We start from the raw sequence: 19,833 nt of genomic DNA on the forward strand, positions 1-19,833 counted from the left end.
ATCACTTAGAGACTTACAGTAGCCTTCTTGATTTTAGACTCCAACGTATTCAACATGGATGAAGAACATATCATGTTCTCGCAGATCTTCCTCATCACAGGTCACTCGGTGTCAACACTGTAAGCGCTCACTCAAAGACACTAAATTCAGACCGATGTGTAGCCTGTCCATCACCACCACAGATCATCACAGACCACCACAGATCATCACAGATCATCACAGATCATCACAGATCATCACAGACCACCACAGATCATCACAGATCATCACAGATCATCACAGATCATCACAGATCATCACAGACCACCACAGATCATCACAGACCACCACAGATCATCACAGACCACCACAGATCATCACAGATCATCACAGATCATCACAGATCATCACAGACCACCACAGATCATCACAGACCACCACAGATCATCACAGACCACCACAGATCATCACAGATCATCACAGATCATCACAGATCATCACAGATCATCACAGACCACCACAGATCATCACAGACCACCACAGATCATCACAGATCATCACAGATCATCACAGATCATCACAGACCACCACAGATCATCACAGACCACCACAGATCATCACAGATCATCACAGATCATCACAGATCATCACAGACCACCACAGATCATCACAGACCACCACAGATCATCACAGATCATCACAGACCACCACAGATCATCACAGACCACCACAGATCATCACAGATCATCACAGACCACCACAGATCATCACAGACCACCACAGATTATCACAGACCACCACAGATCATCACAGATCATCACAGTCCATCATGGCCGTTAATCGAAGATGCATTTCTGGCAGATGTGATTTAGCACGTTGTCTCTGTCTTCTTCTGCTTTCCAGCGCCTCCTTGTATAGAGCCCTGCAATGGTATTTTATCTCCTGATCCTACAATACATCTAGTGCCCTAAAAGCTGTCTGATCAAAGCCCTCTTCAAGGGGAAACAAAGGGCTGTCCCCGTGTACACCAACTGCTTCAATTTAAACTCTAGATTGGACCGGCAGAAGGCCGGCCATTTGTTCAAACCTAATACCCGTTCTCCTCAAGATATTACATCTCTACCTGCTGCCCATTTCCTAACTGCGTCCAATTTCAGAGTCCAATCTTATCCGTGATTTGGTGAGTACGCCTGTGTTATTGCTTCGAGGGCTTGAAAACACTTTTGAGTGATGATTTCATTCTGAAAGTCCATTTCACACAGCAATCCATTTTAATATGTTCCGCAGTTGCAACAATTTGTTTAATACGGATTCAGATTCAGCATACGCTCTTTGAGCCAGGCGCCGGCTGCCATCAGAGGGAACGAGCTGAACCTGCACCATCTGGGTGGGGCAGATGGCTGCTGGTTAATTTAGCATGAACCTTGGACCTGCACCACCTTTCCCGTGCTCATAAACAGTCCACACAGAGGACGGCACTGCTGATCATACTGCCACCGTGTTCCCTCCCAACAGCTCAGGCAATAGGTCTCAATTAGCTGAGAGACAACCAGAGATTTACTACGGAGCAAATGGAATAACTCAACTCAGCACCCCAATCTGTGGCCGACTGGTGAGTCAATGTGGAGCCAGTGTGCCAGACATACACGAGCCTGCAGTTACCATGTTCTACGAGCTTTCAATGAGATTGGAATGTAGCGTTCCATCCTTGCTTGTCTGCAGTAAATAGTTTGTATTTAAAAGTGAGAGAGACCTTTTGTTCCATGTGTGCAGCTTCTCTCGTGTTTATGTCAGTTCATGGCTCTTCATCTTCTAAATGATATATTTTTAATAATGCCTCATGAACACAAATGAAACAGCACATGGCTTCAGTCACCAGGAGCAGCTGTGGTTGTGTGTTGATGCTAAATCTTTGACTCTTTGATCGCTCGATCTTTACACCCACAGAAGGTGTGAAAAGATGAACTTGCTCACATCAACATCTTAGTGCCACTTAATGAATCACAGGAAACTATAAATCATTTCCAGGTCGGATCCACAAAGAATCTTATGTTTGGTCTCAGACGGTGCTGCAGGTTCCTGGTTAATGAATGAATAAACTATTATTTTGAAATGAGATGATTTATTTTGAAAGGCTGAGATGTGTGAGGTCCGTCAGCGCAGCAGATCTCATTCTTACAGAGGACTCGCCTGCCCTCAACATATGTTTAGTGAGAAGTTGTTCCTGATGGTGAGAAGCTCTCTGTGACTCGGTTTAGCGCTACAGAGCTTTGTTTATAACTCAGGACGGGCACGTGCTTCCTGACGTTCAGCCAAAGATGTTTTGTGAACACAGCCGCAGGTTTGCACTGTAAAAGGTTTAATGAGGCGCTGAGAGGAGCAGATCCTAATTACATTTACTGAAATTCTTTTTGACATGTTTTGTTTCAGGAGTTTACCCATGGGCTACTTTCTTTTCTACTTCTACTTTCTTAAGTTACCTCTGTGGCTGGGAGATGAAGATGTGAGACTTCAGACTCCTCTTCCTCCACTGTTACCGTCTTTTAAACAGTTCCAACATAACCCAAATACATGAGACTGCAGAGCACATTTCTCTTCTTCTGCACCATCTCCTCTGCGTCTCTTTTCTCGGCTACGCGACGAGTTAAGCAAAACAAACGAGTCTCCAACGACTCGCCGGCGACGCTTCGGAAAGTCGGAGGCGCAGGTGATGGAGGGGAAGCACTCCAGAGGCCCGCAGGCTCCCGGTGCTTCATCGCTCATGCAGGGAAGCACTGTGTGGGACCAGCTGCAGGTGGCTGGCAGTGATGGATACTGGGGCCGCTGTGTAATCTTTCACCCTTTCAAAACTTATTTGAGAAGCAAGCTGTCAAAGGGCCCCTGCAGAGCAGACCCTCATTGCCTGCTGCACAACTTTAATGTCCGCTCATGACTGCATCTGGGGACGGCCGTGCAAATTTGAAATCTCAGTCCTGCTGGCAGCAGACTGACAGAGTGGTTATTGTGCAGCGTATCAGGAGGAAAGTGAACGAGCTGCTTCTCTCTGTGGGGAATACTGCCCTCCTTCAACACATTAGAAGGAAACAGCTGACATCAATAGCTTAGAAGTTGTTAGAAAATTGAATATTTTCAACATCACCTGCAAGAAGAAAATACATTTCTCTCTCGGAGCAAACAATCCTTCACGGGGAGAATTTGATTGACGAGAATATGGAAATGTGATTCAATGAGTGCCGGCTGACATTTATATTCTCTTGGCCTTTTGCTCTGAGGCATATTTATGAAGGAGTTAACTCAATAGTGAGAGCGAGGCAATCAAGGCGGCCATCTTTCATAGCACAACAAGATTAGTACAACATGACAGCGATTACACAAGGTGCTGTTAATAACGGCTGCAGACCACCACCACCACACACACGCTGTACGATTTAAAACATTTCACAACTAATTACATTTTGTTGATTCCCAATAGATGTGACACCTCCAGCCTGAGTTGTGTCCACAGCTCAGCGTTAAGTGAGTCTGAAGTAAAGAATACGTTTATCTTTTCTAGTGATTGCACAACTTCAGACTGAAATATATAAACTGCATCGAGTGCTTTTTGTCCAGACATTCATCGTGCCCAGAGGATAAATCCTAATTACTTTGGTGATACTGAGACTTTCAGAGCCACCTTGAGGTGGAACTGTGCATGTTTTTGTGAAGTATAAGAACTATTAGAAGGATTACCAGGAAATGTGATGCATTCATGCTCCTTAACTTTGAGACACAATCATCAGCTCAAAGCTAATAACATCAGCTGTTCTTTATCTTTAGTGCTAATTAGCACATGCTAACATGCTAACGTGCTAAACTAAGATGGAGAACATGGTAAACATTATACAAATGGAAACAGGGCAACTCTGTCACTGTGGCCATAATGACTATAAATGTTAGATAACAAAGTTTATAAGCATTTCTCTATCTGGAAACAATTAAAGCATACATGTCTCAATTACTAACTTTCAGATTCCACTGAGAAATATATTTACCTAGATTTAAAATGCATTAGATTTCATTGTCTGCTTAATTCTAATTCATTTTTTTCCCAAACCAACAGCGTCCAACAAAACACGAGAACGCTCAACTCCAGTGAAAGGTCTGTGCAGGAGGTCTGTGCAGGTGCATTGTGTGAAGATTCAACATGTGTTTCTGTTTGATTCCAGGCCTGAAACGAAGCCACACCTGTGAAGTCTGCAGCGTCACACTGAACTCAGTGGCACAGTACCATGCACACCTGCAGGGCTCAAAGCACCAAAACAAGTGAGTGGACTTTTAACTGTACATGCTGCGGCGCTAAATGCTACACTTCATCCTTGGCCTGAAATATAATCTGTTCTCTGCTTTGATCTGCATCCTCTAAATCCCCCGCTTCTTAAGGAGGCCTTTGCACTTCAGACATTGCATGCATAAATGATGAGAGTATTGTAGAAAGCTGAGAAAGCTAGAATTGCTGAGACAGAAATTTCAGATTGGCCCATTTTGCTGAGGAAGGAAGGAAATTCTCTAATTTTTCTGCTATTCCAGTGTAGCTCACTGGTGGTTGTGGCGCCTGCTGAGAACCAACGAGCTCTTACAGCACAAAAAACAGGCGCACTGCAGGAACACACTGCAGAAACACTCTGCAGGAACACACTGCAGGAACACACTGCAGGAACACACTGTAGGAACACACTGCAGGAACACACTGTAGGAACACACTGCAGGAACACACTGCAGGAACACACTGTAGGAACACACTGCAGGAACACACTGTAGGAACACACTGTAGGAACACACTGCAGGAACACACTGCAGGAACACTCTGCAGGAACACACTGCAGGAACACACTGTAGGAACACACTGCAGGAACACACTGCAGGAACACACTGTAGGAACACACTGTAGGAACACACTGTAGGAACACACTGCAGGAACACACTGCAGGAACACACTGTAGGAACACACTGCAGGAACACACTGTAGGAACACACTGCAGGAACACACTGTAGGAACACACTGCAGGAACACACTGCAGGAACACACTAGGAACACACTGTAGGAACACACTGTAGGAACACACTGCAGGAACACACTGCAGGAACACACTGCAGGAACACACTGCAGGAACACACTGTAGGAACACACTGTAGGAACACACTGCAGGAACACACTGCAGGAACACACTGTAGGAACACACTGCAGGAACACACTGCAGGAACACACTGTAGGAACACGCTGTAGGAACACACTGCAGGAACACACTGCAGGAACACTCTGCAGGAACACACTGTAGGAACACACTGCAGGAACACACTGCAGGAACACTCTGCAGGAACACACTGTAGGAACACACACACTGCAGGAACACACTGTAGGAACACACTGTAGGAACAAACTGTTGGAACAAACTGCTGGAACACACTGTAGGAACACACTGCAGGAACACACACACTGCAGGAACACACTGTAGGAACACACTGTAGGAACAAACTGTAGGAACACACTGCAGGAACACACTGTAGGAACAAACTGTAGGAACACACTGTAGGAACACAATGCAGGAACACACTGTAGGAACACACTGTAGGAACACACTGTAGGAACACAATGCAGGAACACACTGTAGGAACACACTGCAGGAACACACTGCAGGAACACACACACTGCTGGATCACACTGCAGGAACACACTGTAGGAACACACTGTAGGAACACACTGCTGGAACACACTGTAGGAACAAACTGCTGGAACAAACTGCAGGAACACACTGTAGGAACACACTGTAGGAACACACTGCTGGAACACACTGTAGGAACAAACTGCTGGAACACACTGTAGGAACAAACTGCTGGAACAAACTGCAGGAACACACTGTAGGAACACACTGTAGGAACACACTGCTGGAACACACTGTAGGAACAAACTGCTGGAACAAACTGCAGGAACACACTGTAGGAACACACTGCAGGATCACACTGCTGGAACACACTCCAGCAGACGTCTGTCTGGAAACAAGCTATAAAACAAAAGCTCATTTAAAAACAGCTGCACACCGCTAATTCCCTGCTGGTCACAACAGGTATCTTAAATTAACACCAGGATGAAGCTTTTGAAAATTCATGCATCATTAAATCTGCAAGTTTTCCCAAACAAATGGGACTGTATGGTGCTGAGGTGAGCACACGTTGTGTCTCTCTGTTCAGTTGGTTCTAGAAACACATAATGAAACTAGAAAAGCAGTTTGAGCCACGACGAAGGACAAAGACTTGTTTTTAGCCGATTGCCAGACATGAGTTTTGCTACAGAAGCGGTTGCTGCTGCCGGTAAGAGAAGTGAGGAGTCAGTCGTCACAGTTTAGAATATACTATGGGGCTGCTGCTGTTAGGATGATAGTATGCATGATGAGCTACAGACAGACCGAACACATGATCTCCCCAAGAAGAAGTTTGCTATTTTATTTATATTTCATCCTCTACACACAAACAGCCACCAGCAGCAGGATGTCAGGTGACATCAGAGGGGAATCATGTCATCAAACTTGGAACATAAAGTCTTTTACTTGTTGGTTTCCCCTCACACTGCAGTCGCGTGCATGTTCATTTCATCCTTTCTCTTCTTGGAGTCTCCTTTGTACCAATGACTCGGCCTGCAGCAGTCTCAGCAGGAACAAGAGGAATGCAGAGTGTGTGGGCTTTGCGTTGGCTCTGGGCAGTAGGTGTGAATTGATGGGGCTTACACGGTGCATGTCCTGGAATTAATTCCTCCTGTTGGCCAGTTTCTGGCTGCACAGATCCACAGGGAGGCTGGCATCCGGAGATGTGACGTGCCGTTTAACAGCCCTGTGCTTTAGTCACGGCTGCCTGCGCTGTCTTATTGGAGCCACTTGCTTTCCTTGCAGATCCCGTCATACTGTCGCACACCCACCCCCAGCCTGAGCAGAGCACTCTCAGGGAATTCAGACCACACGCGACCCTCAAGCCCCCGCCTCCACCCCAGCCAGCCCACAGCGGTGCCTCGGGTCTATTTAGGTCATTTGTTTAATGCCAGTTTACACGGAGAGAATAAAGGCTTATCTGCTGAACAAAACTCCAGAGAGCGGCTGAGGATAATATGTGTCTGGTGTCCTTTATCACTACAAGACCGGGAACAGAATTACACAAAGACATTTACTATCTAAGAATAAAAGGAGTTGCTATGGAGGGAAATTGGAAATGTTAGTGTGTTTTAAAACAAAATCCCAGTTGGTGTATAACTTTCGAACAGGACCTCACACGATGTTTAACAGACGACATGATTAACAATATGTTTAGAAACTAACGCACGCGGATGAATCATGTTGATGCTGCTGTGTTTTTATATATTGTTGCAGTCAGTCTGATATTCCATCAGCTCTGGTCAGCTGGCATCAATTACATTTTTCTTCTTAGCATGATCAAGAAATGCTTCTGAAGCCGGATTATAATCGTCCATTATATCAGTCCTGCGACTGTAGCTGTAGCGTTAGCATCAGGATGACAGGCAGCGTTAGCAGTGACCCTCAGTCCTGTCTGCTTCGGTCCACTCTTTTGTTCCTGACGGCCAGGATACGTTTGTGGTTATACTTTAAAGAGCTATTCAGTATTTAATTATATGTAGACAAGCCTGGAAATAGGTCAGACTTTAAATCACAATGGCAGTGTTGGTCAGAACAATCAATACTGACCTCACATCTTTTACTCCCAGTTAATTCATATCTGCAGTTATTGATATTTTTCCATTAGTGGTTACTATTTGCATGACCCACCAGGTCAGCTACAGTTGTGATGTGTGTGTGTGTGTGCGTGTGCGTGTGCGTACGTGCGTGCGTGCGTGCGTGCGTGCGTACGTGCGTGTGTGTGTGTGTGTGTGTGTGTGTGTGTGTATGTGTGTCTGTGCGTGTGTGTGTGTGTGACATTGACTTACAACAAAGCAGAAACAAAGCCCACACACTGCATGGCTACACGGCTCTTTGCTAAGATGAACTAAGGAAAGCAGTGAGGAAATTCAATTATGACTCAGGAAGGGAACAAATGAGCCGTTCCTGACAGGTGTACTAATGAGAAGTGAGGTCGATACTCTCCCAAGCCAGCTACATGAGTACAATGAGTACAACAACCCTGATGTTTAATCCCTCTGATTTGCTGCTGGCAGCCAAAGCAGGAAACTCTTACCTAATCGACTTTGCTTTAAGATTTACTCATCTGATTTGACTTTATGGCATTATTCTCTCCTCTTTGTTTCCCTTCTCACAGTTTGTCTGCACCCCCCTCCTCAGTTTCCACACCTGAAGTAGAGAACCTAAAGTAGCTCCTCTCTTTTTGGACTATGAGCCTGTCATGCTAAGACAGAAATAGCCGAGTGGCTTTGTGTGGTCCCTAGCCGAGGGGGGAGGAGCTGAGTGCAGCACAGAAGCCCAGAGATGATAGGCTGGTTTGTCCGTGTTAACTGAGGGGAAAGGAGAAGGAACCCATTTGACCTCTGGACGAGGGGAACTGCTGGATCTCTCTCTGGTGGCTTCTCTTTTACTCCATTGACCACAAAGCAAACACTGAAGAGCAAAAGCTAACCAACTAATCTGGATCTGTGCTGTTCTGTTCAAGTGTTGACCTCAAAGCACTTCAGCAGGACGAGTCTTCAATCTTTTTATTAACAAGTTCAGCATGAAAAAGGTCAATGTTGAGCCTATTTCATACATAGTTCCCAGATATCCCTTCAGGCACCGCTTGTGATTTCCACTATTCACACATGCAGTACAGGAAACTCTCCGTCCTGCATCTTTCCACACCTGACATGGTATTGCTGAATGGGCCAGTCCCGCAGATGACCAACTGCCAATAAACTCAACAGAAGAAGAAGATGGGGCGAGGCCGGATGTGTACGCGGCGGAAGATGGGTTATTATTATGTATTGGTATTTCCAGGAATGTGGCGGGCGAGGAGCTGATTTTGTCCGGAGCCAATGATCTTGCAGTGTCTGGGAGACATGACAAAAAGCATTGGTGTAAATAAGAGGTTAACATCATCATCATAGATTTGGGGTTCACAGATTACTAGATAACATGGAACCAGGATCAGTTGTGCAGAGACTGTGCATGTCCTTCACTAACTTAAACAAGTGGATTTTGTTACGCTTTAAGTCAGGGGTGTCAAACTCAATCACAGAGGGCCAAACAGGGTCAACATCTGTTAAACAGGTCAGACATAATGGATAATATTAATATTATCGCGGGCCGGGTATAATTGTACTGCGGGTCAGAAGTGGACAGCAGGCCTTGAGTTTGACACGTCGGCTTTAACTGGTCTGATATTTAGCAGCGGCTAATGTACCCAGAAGCCTCATCCAGAGATGAGCGGCGGGCTGCAGAGGTCTCTCACTTCGTTTTTCTTTTAAATCACCAGAGTTGTTTTTGAGTCACTTTCCAAAACGAGGCCTGATTACAAAGAAAGAAGAGATACTAAACAAAGTAAATTGAAGTTGTTAAGTTCTCTCACAGAATCAGTTAGGGTTGTTTGGGATAATGCTCCCAAAGACATAAACACTAGAAAAGCAGCAAAGACTTCTCCTGCTTGGGTCACATTATTCTCTGAATAATGGCATCCCAGTCTGGAAAGTAAAGCAAATTCAGAAGTTCCAGAAAAGTGACCCTACTTCTCACTTCTTTATTATCTCAGTAAACATTTTGCTAATGAGTTAGGAAAATAGTACAATTTAGAGTCCAGGCAAGACGTTATGCCTTGAGTGATTAACCAGTAAAGCCGAGTGACACCCCAACAATCAATTATTGCTGTGTTTTTATCTGAGAACTGGAGACATTTGTTGTACAATAAAACTCAAATTATTAATATTATTTAATTGTAATTTCATGGTTATAGACACAGAGAACATATCTCCTCAACATGTGGAATCAGCTCAGTTTGTTTTATCGTGTTTGGATATTTGTAGATTGTTACCAGAACACAGACGCGACACTAAAGCACGGCTTGTTCACCAAGCATTTGTATTAACAGTCTCCCTGATTCATGTCAACTCATTATAAGGTTCCACGTCAATTTCAATCCATTTCAATTATCTTTTATTGTATTTTAATGCTTCACGTTAAAACAGAATACAAGACAAATTGCTTTTTAATATAAACATTCCTGCAGTGCATTCGGAGTCTGCTGCTATCGACAGGTCAACTGGAGCTGACAGTGTAATTATTGAGCCATCACATCCTCCCAGGACAGCCATCCATCACGGACCTCTACATGTGTTCTTCCTTCATGCAGAGTACAGATGTGTGTATAGATGCACCTTGTATCCAACCATTCCAATGTGCTGCGTACGCCCTAGTGAGTACCTGAAGATCTTCCTTTAGTATTCTTACCCTTCAAAGTCTGACATCCATTCATCTCAGACTACTGTTGTGAAAAGGCAACGTGACAGTAAATGTATTGTTTTTCTCACAGCTGAGTTTTTCCATGACCTTTGGGAACTCGAAGACTGTTAAAAACGTTTCTGTATAATGCCAGATACACATCAGCGAAGATAAATCCCTCATTTCTGAGAACAGTTGAATGCATCCAGCCTGCAGGCAGAAAGCCTCACAAATCACTTATGTGAAGGATTTCTTACCATCCAGATTGGAGATTTCTAGTTGCTCTGGCATATTGTGACAAGTGATCCACTCATTTGGAAAAAAATATTCAGGAAATGGTAAATCATAGATAATTCATCCACAGACAGTTTGCTTCTGTCTGATAGCTGACTGATGTGCACACTTTAAATTCATGCTGCATCTCATCAATGCACGCAAATGTTTTGCTTAAAATCGATCATCCTGCTGTGATCACCCGGCTCTTGCAAATTCACAACCATGCCAGTATTTTGAGAGGCTGGACTTTCACATATAATGTGTTTTACATTGGTTGAATCCGTCGCTGGTTGTGAACTGTGCATGCTCACAATGAAAATGCTCAAATGTAAATGTTTACCAAGCGCAACATTTTAGCCTAGCATGTAGCAAGTAATGCTGAGAATGTTTCAGCAGGTATCTGATCATAAACCAAACATATTGGACACACTACAGATTCAACTGGAGGAAAACTCAGAGATCACCAAAGTATTATTATTACAATGCATCATGACGGTAAAGTTAATATCTGCACCAAATTGATATACTTTTTTCAAACGTTTTGCGATATTTCACACTGTACCAACAAAAGTCAACCTCGTGGTAGCACTGGAGGAGTCAGAGGATAACTGAAGATATTCATGCCACGATCTGGTTGTACTTGATCCCTGTTTTATTTTGAAATGTTCACTCCCCCTTGTGTCATGTCTTGTTTTACTTCCTGTCCTTGTATTTTCCCTTTCGCTGTGATTGTTGATTTGATCCTCCTGTGTCCATTCACCCTTCCCTTGTGTCTTTGCCTTCCTCCCCCAGCTGTGTCTCGTTCCCTCGTTTAGTGTCCGTGTATATATTCCTGTCTGTCCCATTGTTTCTTGTCGGTTCGTCATCCATGTTGCCTCGTTCTACCTTGTGCTTCCCTTGTGCTACCTTGTGTCTTCCCCGGTTTGTGTTTTAACTTTACGTTTTACCTTGTTTTGTATTTTTAAGCTTTTCATGAATAAACCTCTCTTTTTGTCTGGCATGCTGCATTTGGGTCCTCCCCTGCACCACAACGTAACAATTCATCCTTCATCCTCTGGCCACCATGGATTTGTAAACCAGATTTCATGGCAATCCATACAACAGTTTGTATGATGTCTTACGAAAAGTAATTTGTATTGCGTTCTTTTACTAATGTCGAGCAACATGTGTCAATTTCTGCTCGTTACATGCATACAGTATTTTCAAAATAAACTTCCATCTTCACAGGAAAATAACTCTGTTAGGTTTATGAAAAGATCGTGGTTTAGGTTCAAATAAGTTGCATTACTTAAGTACGGAAGTTAATTGACAAATAAATCAACCTTCTGGGTGAACGTCGGATGTTTTTGGACCCACAAATCCACCCCAACCCCCTCCGTATGCAGTGTTACAATTACGTGGATTGATAAAGTGCATTTCTTTTGTAGGTATATCTACAAACAGTGTATGTAAAAAACAAAAATGGCAGCCCCATGATGGTGCTAGAGGAATTCATCATGTGGGAACCATTTGTACAAAATTCCAAGGCATTCATCCAATAGTTGTTGAGATACTTCAGTCTGGACCTAAGGGACTGACCGACCATCCAAAGAGCCGCGGTGCTAGCTTAGCTAAAATATATATACAATAAGATGGCTTTGTGTTTTATTTTCACTGCATGGTGTATTTAAACTCACTATGGTGGGCTGACTGGGGAGATGACATGTTTATGTGTAGAGTACTGTCCTCTGACTCACGCTGTGTCCTCAGCCACACCAGGAGAACATAATCTGTATTGTATTGTGTGTGTGTGTATTGGTTAAAGCTGAATTACTCTGTTCATCCTGGTAGTTTTCCCAGACACATGGGTGGCATATTGTAATGGCAGAGCCCGGACTCACGCTTCCCTGTGTCTCCCCTATAGTGCGTCTCTTCTCCGTGGTGCCTCTGCTCTCATCTGTCCACTATAACACTCAGTGCCGACACGTCACACATGCCTCTTTTAGAAACAGTCATTGTCCCGTTTCTGCTCCAGCTGAAGAGAAAACTTGCAGAACGAGCCGTATCGATCAAATAGTCAAGACTGGAAGTACTTCTACTTAACAAATACTAACAAATACTACATGGTTGATAAAGATTACTTAACGATTACCACAGATGCAGAGTCAGCAGGCTGCAGACAGGAAGCCCACGGCAAAGCTTTTTTTTTAACGATCTCTTCAAAAACCTTCCTGGAAATAAAGATCCATCTCTCTTCACTCCCTGAGCACATCGAGCACATCTGCCCGGGAATTCAAGATTCATTCATCTTTATCATCATTAGAATGGTTTTCAACAAATGTTATGAATAGAATGCTAACTGTTTCAGTTAATGCTTCTCTTCTAAAAATAAACTTTCTTTGCAGGATTTGTATTTTTATAGCTGCAGTCAGTCCGTCACACTCCAGCTCCAGGGTGATGTTAAACTATTGTCATTGATAAACACCAACACCCTGCAATCACAATCTAGTGTTTACTCAGATTTCAAAATACTAACCATTGCTGTTGAAGTAGCTTCTACTTCACAATCACAAAAGTCTGAAGACTGCCTGTTATCTTCCAGGGATTTCCCACTGATTGACTGCAGTATAATTGGCATCAACACTGCAGGAACCCGCCAGTGGAGCATCCCTTTGGGTGACATTGAAGGGTCTATCCACTATCTTCCTTTAGTTCTTTTCTCAGGCATGGTAGTTAGTTAGGTAGAGGTTAGCCTGGGGAGCAATCAGCCCCTTGGGACTCAAGCCTGCCTGCCGCAAATCACCATCCCCACCGGCATGATTCTTCCCTCCCATTCAACCTTTTTCAAACAAGTAAAACATGTGCATACAAATGATCACATCTTCAAAGCATGAAAGAACGCTCTCTAATAAGCCTTTGACAGTTTCCCTCATTGCAATTCAGACAACATATTTACTCTGTCTTTTCAAAAGGAAGCGAGATTCAGCTGCTAGCATTTGTTATCAGTACAGTATGCAAAGTCTGGTGCAGCTGTGAGTCTCTGCTGGGAAATTGACTGTTGCTTATTTAGACATGGAAACAAAATGGCCATTGGGGCATCCTTGGAAAACATCAATCCACAAATACACTTTGCATTTCAAGATCAAATACACTAACACTGCAACAAGGAAGTCCCATGTCACAGAGAAATGTGGCTTTCCTGAGGCTCATTTTAGAGGACAAACGTAATTCTTCCATTGTGTTATTTTATGTACCAAAGCTCTTAAATCCTCTTGCTTTTAACAGTCTCTGCACATGGTGTCTAGGGTGGGGTATACATACAAGGGGAACACTAGGGTTAAGGTATAAGGGTTAGACAACTGAAATACTTGGTTACGGTGAGGAATAGGATGAAGGTCTGTGTGAAGGACTCCTGCATGAAAGTCTTTCATGGCTCATTATCCTCCCCCGCCTCAGCTACCTGACTTTCCACCTCACTATATATCACAAGTCTAACTAGAATGGCACTCGGACTTTCTGTGCGCTGGTTCCCTTTTTCTTCTCTGCACCCCGGCCCCTCAGAGAGCCTGAGTCCTGGCGCCTCGTGCAGACAGCTGCAAGTAGATGAGTAGAAACATAAAGGCATGTTGTTCCTGTGAGTTACTGAATGATGATCTTCAGCCAACATAGGAAATAGAAAAAGAACAAAAGGAGCCTGAAGAGTTTTTGAAATGATCTCATCAATGAGAAGCTTTGGGAAATGACTTGGAACACCTGTGGTTCTGAGGGCACTGGAGGGCTAAGTACTGAGCAGGTACAGTGCGCTGTGTGTGGAAGCAGAAAACAGACCCGGCTGAAGCAAGGAGAATATTCAGTGCCCATATTTCCCAGTGCTCATCGCCCATGTAATGGCTCTGTGATTTACAACAATGCGCAGCAGGAGCTCTGCGAATGGCCAAGCCATTTTTACACCTTGCATCCATTAGCTGCTCGCTAGAGGGATTTTACAAACCACTTTATGTGTGCAAAGTAAGCAGCTCCCCGGCAAGACAATCATCATGGGTTGGGACAAAGGATGGAAGAAAAACCACAGAGAAAGATTGTCATGGTTTTTTTCTTCTTAAGCCTCATTTCCCCAATCATCGAGCTATTCCCCGGTGCACGGAGAAATAACTCAACCCAGTTGGCTGCAGAGCAGGGAATTGTCAACCTGCAAGTAGGGCAAGCGCCTGTCGATTCACCTGCTTTCTTCTTCTCTTTCTGCCTCTTTCTTCTGCTGATCTTCTCCTCCGGGCCTACTGGTACTGAGGCTACATGATATGCCATCTCTTGATCATTTAATTAATTCACCGGAGGGTAATTACATATTCACTTTGTTCTGTTTTATTATATTGGAAATCATCTCTCGCTGTTGAAGATGGTGAGTCAGAGGCAGAGCAGGCCCAAACATACAGCGTCCCCTCACTACAACCTCCCTGCTGTGTTCCATTACACCCCATGATAATCACGATCAATGCTGTTAGTAAGCTTCTCACTTTGAGCTCATTTAGACCTTTGGGACGTTTGTCCAGCTGTCATGTTTCCATCACTGCCAATACTTTGTGTTTACTGCTAATAACAAATGTTAGCATGTGAGATAAGTATCACGTAGTTACAACACGTCACAGCTCTCTGGTTATCTGACACCAGACGTTTATCGTGACAACAGCATCACCCACTTTCACATGTAATTACTGTATTAGAATAATGTACATTGAAGTACCACAACAATGTGCTGCAGGGAATTGGTTGAAATATTTGTCAGTGGCCACAGTTCTTTCCTAACAAATCTAATTTATTTTAAAAACAAATAAACTATATGACTAGTATAGATTCTAATATCATTTTAATATTGTTTTGTAGCACTCACATCTGTTACAGTACTGTGTATTGCCCCCTGTGGATTGAGCAGTGACCCTCTAGAAAGCATTTGTCTCCCTCCCACACCATCCTGATGCAGAAGAAGTGAACGTGCATCTTCAAGGCAGTGACATATAAAAGAGTTTATTTTTCTTTAGCAAGAAGTCACTTTTTGTGCTGCAGAGAGACTTCAGAGCGTCAGCGTTGTCAAGTTACTGTGGCTTTTATTCAATGTCTGCCCAAACTTGAAAGGCTCAGAGGAATACAGAGGACGCTTGGACAACTCAACTTATATCTTGAATGTATTCATCAATTCATTTGAGTTCCAATAGGTTGAAAACCTTCAAACAGAAACCAAAGGATACATTAGACATATGCTGAACACGGCCTAACTGAACAAATGTTTGTGCTGGAAATATTTCCTTCAGCATTTTTATAATTATTGTTTCTATCAGTTACATTTTATCTTTAATAAATCAAACTCAATCATTAATGTCAGTAATCCTCATCACACCACAACCCACACATCCTTATAATAAATGGATAAACATTATAAACATTAGAACACCGCGTGTTTAAACGCAGTGGACTCAAAGGAAGTACACTAACGAATAGTCAAAACATCGCAATTCGTGAACATTTACCATTCTTCCAAAATAATACTAAAAGCTAATAAACTTAATGTTCCGACCTTTTAGTCTTTACTTTCTTTAATAATCAACAAATCAGATAAATGTTCATTTTAAACTCTGTCTTCTCTAATAATAAACAGAATAAACCAATGAATTTAATATTTTAAACCCCATCTCAACAAGCATCCTCTGAGGTGTGTGTGTGAGAGTGTGAGTGTGTGTGTGAGAGTGTGAGTGTGAGAGTGTGAGTGTGTGTGTGAGAGTGTGAGTGTGAGAGTGTGTGAGTGTGTGTGTGAGTGTGAGAGTGTGAGAGTGAGAGTGTGAGAGTGAGAGTGTGTGTGTGTGTGTGTGTGTGTGTGTGTGTGTGTGAGTGTGTGTGTGTGAGTGTGTGAGTGTGTGTGTGTGTGTGTGTGTGTGTGAGTGTTTGTGTGTGAGTGTGTGTGAGTGTTGTGTGTGTGTGTGTGTGTGTGTGTGTGTGTGTGTGAGTGTGTGTGTGTGTGTGTGTGTGTGTGTGTGTGTGTGTGTGTGTGTGTGTGTGTGTGAGTGTGTGTGTGTGTGTGTGTGTGTGTGTGTGTGAGTGTTGTGTGTGTGTGTGTGTGTGTGTGTGTGTGTGTGTGTGTGTGAGTGTGTGTGAGTGTGTGTGGTGTGTGTGTGTGTGTGTGTGTGTGTGTGTGTGTGTGTGTGAGAGTGTGTGTGAGTGTGTGTGAGTGTGTGTAGTGTAAAACATGTTAAACTAACCTTAGGTTTCCCCTGAATGTACAAACACACCAAAGTGCTCATCTTCTTCTGCATGGTGGATTATTCGATGTAAATCTCTCTGGCACTCACACACTGGTATTGTACGGTAACATAGTTTGGGACAGGTGACTTCCTCCAAACAGACGACAGACAATCATAAGCTTCAACACAGCCGGAGCGAGCGACGCTGTTTATCACGAAGAGGGAATTAACTTCAAAGGGATTTGAGAATGTCCATGTGGAATGTAGGCTGGACGATGAATTATGCATGAAAAATGCTTCACGAGAGTAATGTGCTGACACAATCTGTCACACGCCACAGGAATACATAACTTGCAGAGTAGCCACATTGGAGGAGTTGCTGCAGCTGTGTGGTGTAGTTCCCCCGCACGTTGGAGGTCGAGCAGCTGTGTAACCTACACTGACCGCACGGTGAATTACTTATGAGGCCCTTTCTTTAGAGGAAGCTGGGAGTCCTGATGTACTGTAACTTTGAAAAACATTACTCTTGAAATGTATCTGCTAGTCTTTGTTTTTAGGGATGTTTGCACCTGCACCTGCACCTGCACCTGCACCTGCACCTGCACAGAACAACACAGGACTCAGGAGACCGGGGATCGCCTCCCGTGTGAAACAAACATCGCTCTCACCATGTCGTTTCCACATAACGTCTTATAGCTCAACAACGCACCAAAGTCGGAAGAATGACTTCCCAACCAGCTGGGGATATTGGCCCATCCGAGGAGCACCTGAACGCACCATTGGCCTTGGTGGAGATCTGCGCTCTCCAAGTGCCATTCTAGTTTAATTTGTGTTCAAAAAGTGACGATCACACAGACTGCTGATCAAAGCTCTGACCTGCTGTTCACCTGCTGCTCACCTGCAGGCCGTTAACCTCACAAAGAAGAAGAAAGTCAGCGCCAGTCTCAAAGAGGAAGTGTGCTCCAGCTGGAGGCTGAGAAACTGCTCCAGTGAGCTGATAAATAGAACAGATTGAACCTGAGACCTCCACCCTGAGGAACACTCTGTTTTAACTGCTGCCTGCTTCATCATATCAAATTATAATGTGACTTTCTGTAAGAAGAACACAACGATGGCTTGAGGGGGAAACACACTATTCCAATGAGATCATTGTCCTGTACGTTTCATCTCGGGAATTATAAAAAGACATTCCACCTAATCCTAAAAGCACTATAATTAAGGCAGATAAGATTGAATGTACATTTATAGAAGTGAAAAGTGTAGAGCGATTTAAATGAAAGCACAATACAAATTGGAAGCAATCCATTACTGGTACTCTCAGAATGTGTATTTCTTTCTTTCTTCCTGAGGTCTTAATGTTGTTTCTGCTGTTTTAATATGACAGCAGCCCACTTTCATTTCCCGTATAATGAAAGTGGAGAGAACGATGTCTCAGTCTTCAGAATGCCTTCTGAATCTTCCATCATTGTGTTGAACCAGCTGCCAGCTGTCCCAGTGTGTCTGTTAAACCAAAACAAGGAGCTGAAAGGAGCTAAAGAGCTGTGAAGAGCTGACGTATTTTCATCACTATGAGCATCTCCTTTCACATTAACAGCCATTTGACCCACTTGTCATTATAAAATATTAATCAGTGCAGCTTTAAGATTACAAGAATCCTGAAGTGCAAACTTACAACTTGCAATAAAAACCTGAACTCACCATCTTCGTGACCTTTTACACACACTGCTCGTCTACACACTGAGGAAGGGTTTTAATATTTCACACACGGCATTTGTTCTAAGATTAAATTCTGAAAGAGTTAAAACAAAACTACTGCAGGAATTACATTTCCTTTAAGAACCTTTGGGGGTTGTGGGGGCTTCTATACCTGTCAGCTGTAATGAGACGGAGCCGAGGCTCATGGGAACTCAAAAACAGCTGCTCTAGCTTTATTTGTCACAAAGTCAAAGTGTGTGAGTGGTGAAAAAGCCAATAAATCTTTGAGAAAACATGAAGATATAAAGAAGATGGCAACATTTCCTTCCAGCTTTAGGCATTAAGCTTTTTATTTGGCCCCGTGCTCGATGACACTGCAGCCGTACGGATGATTTGTGCCTCTTTAAATCTTAACATTTCAATTTTTGCGACAATTTCCCGATTGCTTGGTGTGTTTTACAGGTTCGAGTTATAAACGGGAGCAGCTGAAGAAAGTTCAGCTGCATCTGAGTGTGTGTGTGTGTGTGTGTGTGTGTGTGTGTGTGTGATGGTATCTTCTGCTACACTGTTCTGCCACATTAAGCAGTAAAATCAGCGTCAGCTTGTTGTGTTGTGGCTGTTTTGTCCTTGTGGGACTCACTCAGCAGGATGTCCCTATGATTACTCTACTTAGTTCACCTGGAGACAACAAGCACCTCCCCCCCCCCTGCATTAATTATGTGCAGTAAAAATATAGCAACAAAAACAATGCTAACTGTCAATCTGTCGTGTATCCGCCCCCGGCTGTGCTGTTGGTGTGTTTCCCCACTGGGGCGCACTGCAGGTTTCCTCTCCATTTATTTCCATCTGTGCTGCTAAACCATAGCAGCTCTGATACTGTGTGTGTGTGTGTGTGTGTGTGTGTGTGTGTGTGTGTGTGTGTGTGTGTGTGTGTGTGTGTGTGTGTGTGTGTGTGTGTGTGTGTGTGTGTGTGTGAAGTATCCAGGTAGAAAGTGTTGCGACACTAGATGGGGGGAGGGGCGTCTTCTCAGCTGTTCAGTCAACAACAGGGATGGGACGTCCTGACGCAGTCCTGTTGAAGCACACAGGACACGGGTCCACGAGAAGTTCATCTAAATACGATTTTATAGGTGTTAAAGTAAATGTTTTACTACAAGAGCTTATACATGCGTTGCTGTTATATGTAACTATACTTTATTCATACTTATTTTCCTTCATACTTAAATAATTATGAATTTTTAATTCTCAAAAAGGTCTTTAAAAGTCCTGAATTGAAC

At 43.6% G+C, this 19,833-nt stretch overlaps 1 protein-coding gene across 1 annotated transcript in view; it reads left to right on the forward strand.

Annotated features, from left to right (window-relative positions):
- Nucleotides 1–19,833, forward strand: part of zmat4a (zinc finger, matrin-type 4a) — a 123,085-nt gene that overhangs the window by 100,841 nt on the left and 2,411 nt on the right. Inside the window, exon 5 of the mRNA XM_029440649.1 lies at nt 4,185–4,281. Within this exon, the coding sequence (XP_029296509.1) occupies nt 4,185–4,281 (97 nt within the window). The remainder of the gene's footprint in view (nt 1–4,184; nt 4,282–19,833) is intronic.

The sequence above is a fragment of the Cottoperca gobio genome, chromosome 9 (genome assembly GCF_900634415.1).
Source record: "Cottoperca gobio chromosome 9, fCotGob3.1, whole genome shotgun sequence".
NCBI classification, from domain to species: domain Eukaryota; kingdom Metazoa; phylum Chordata; class Actinopteri; order Perciformes; family Bovichtidae; genus Cottoperca; species Cottoperca gobio.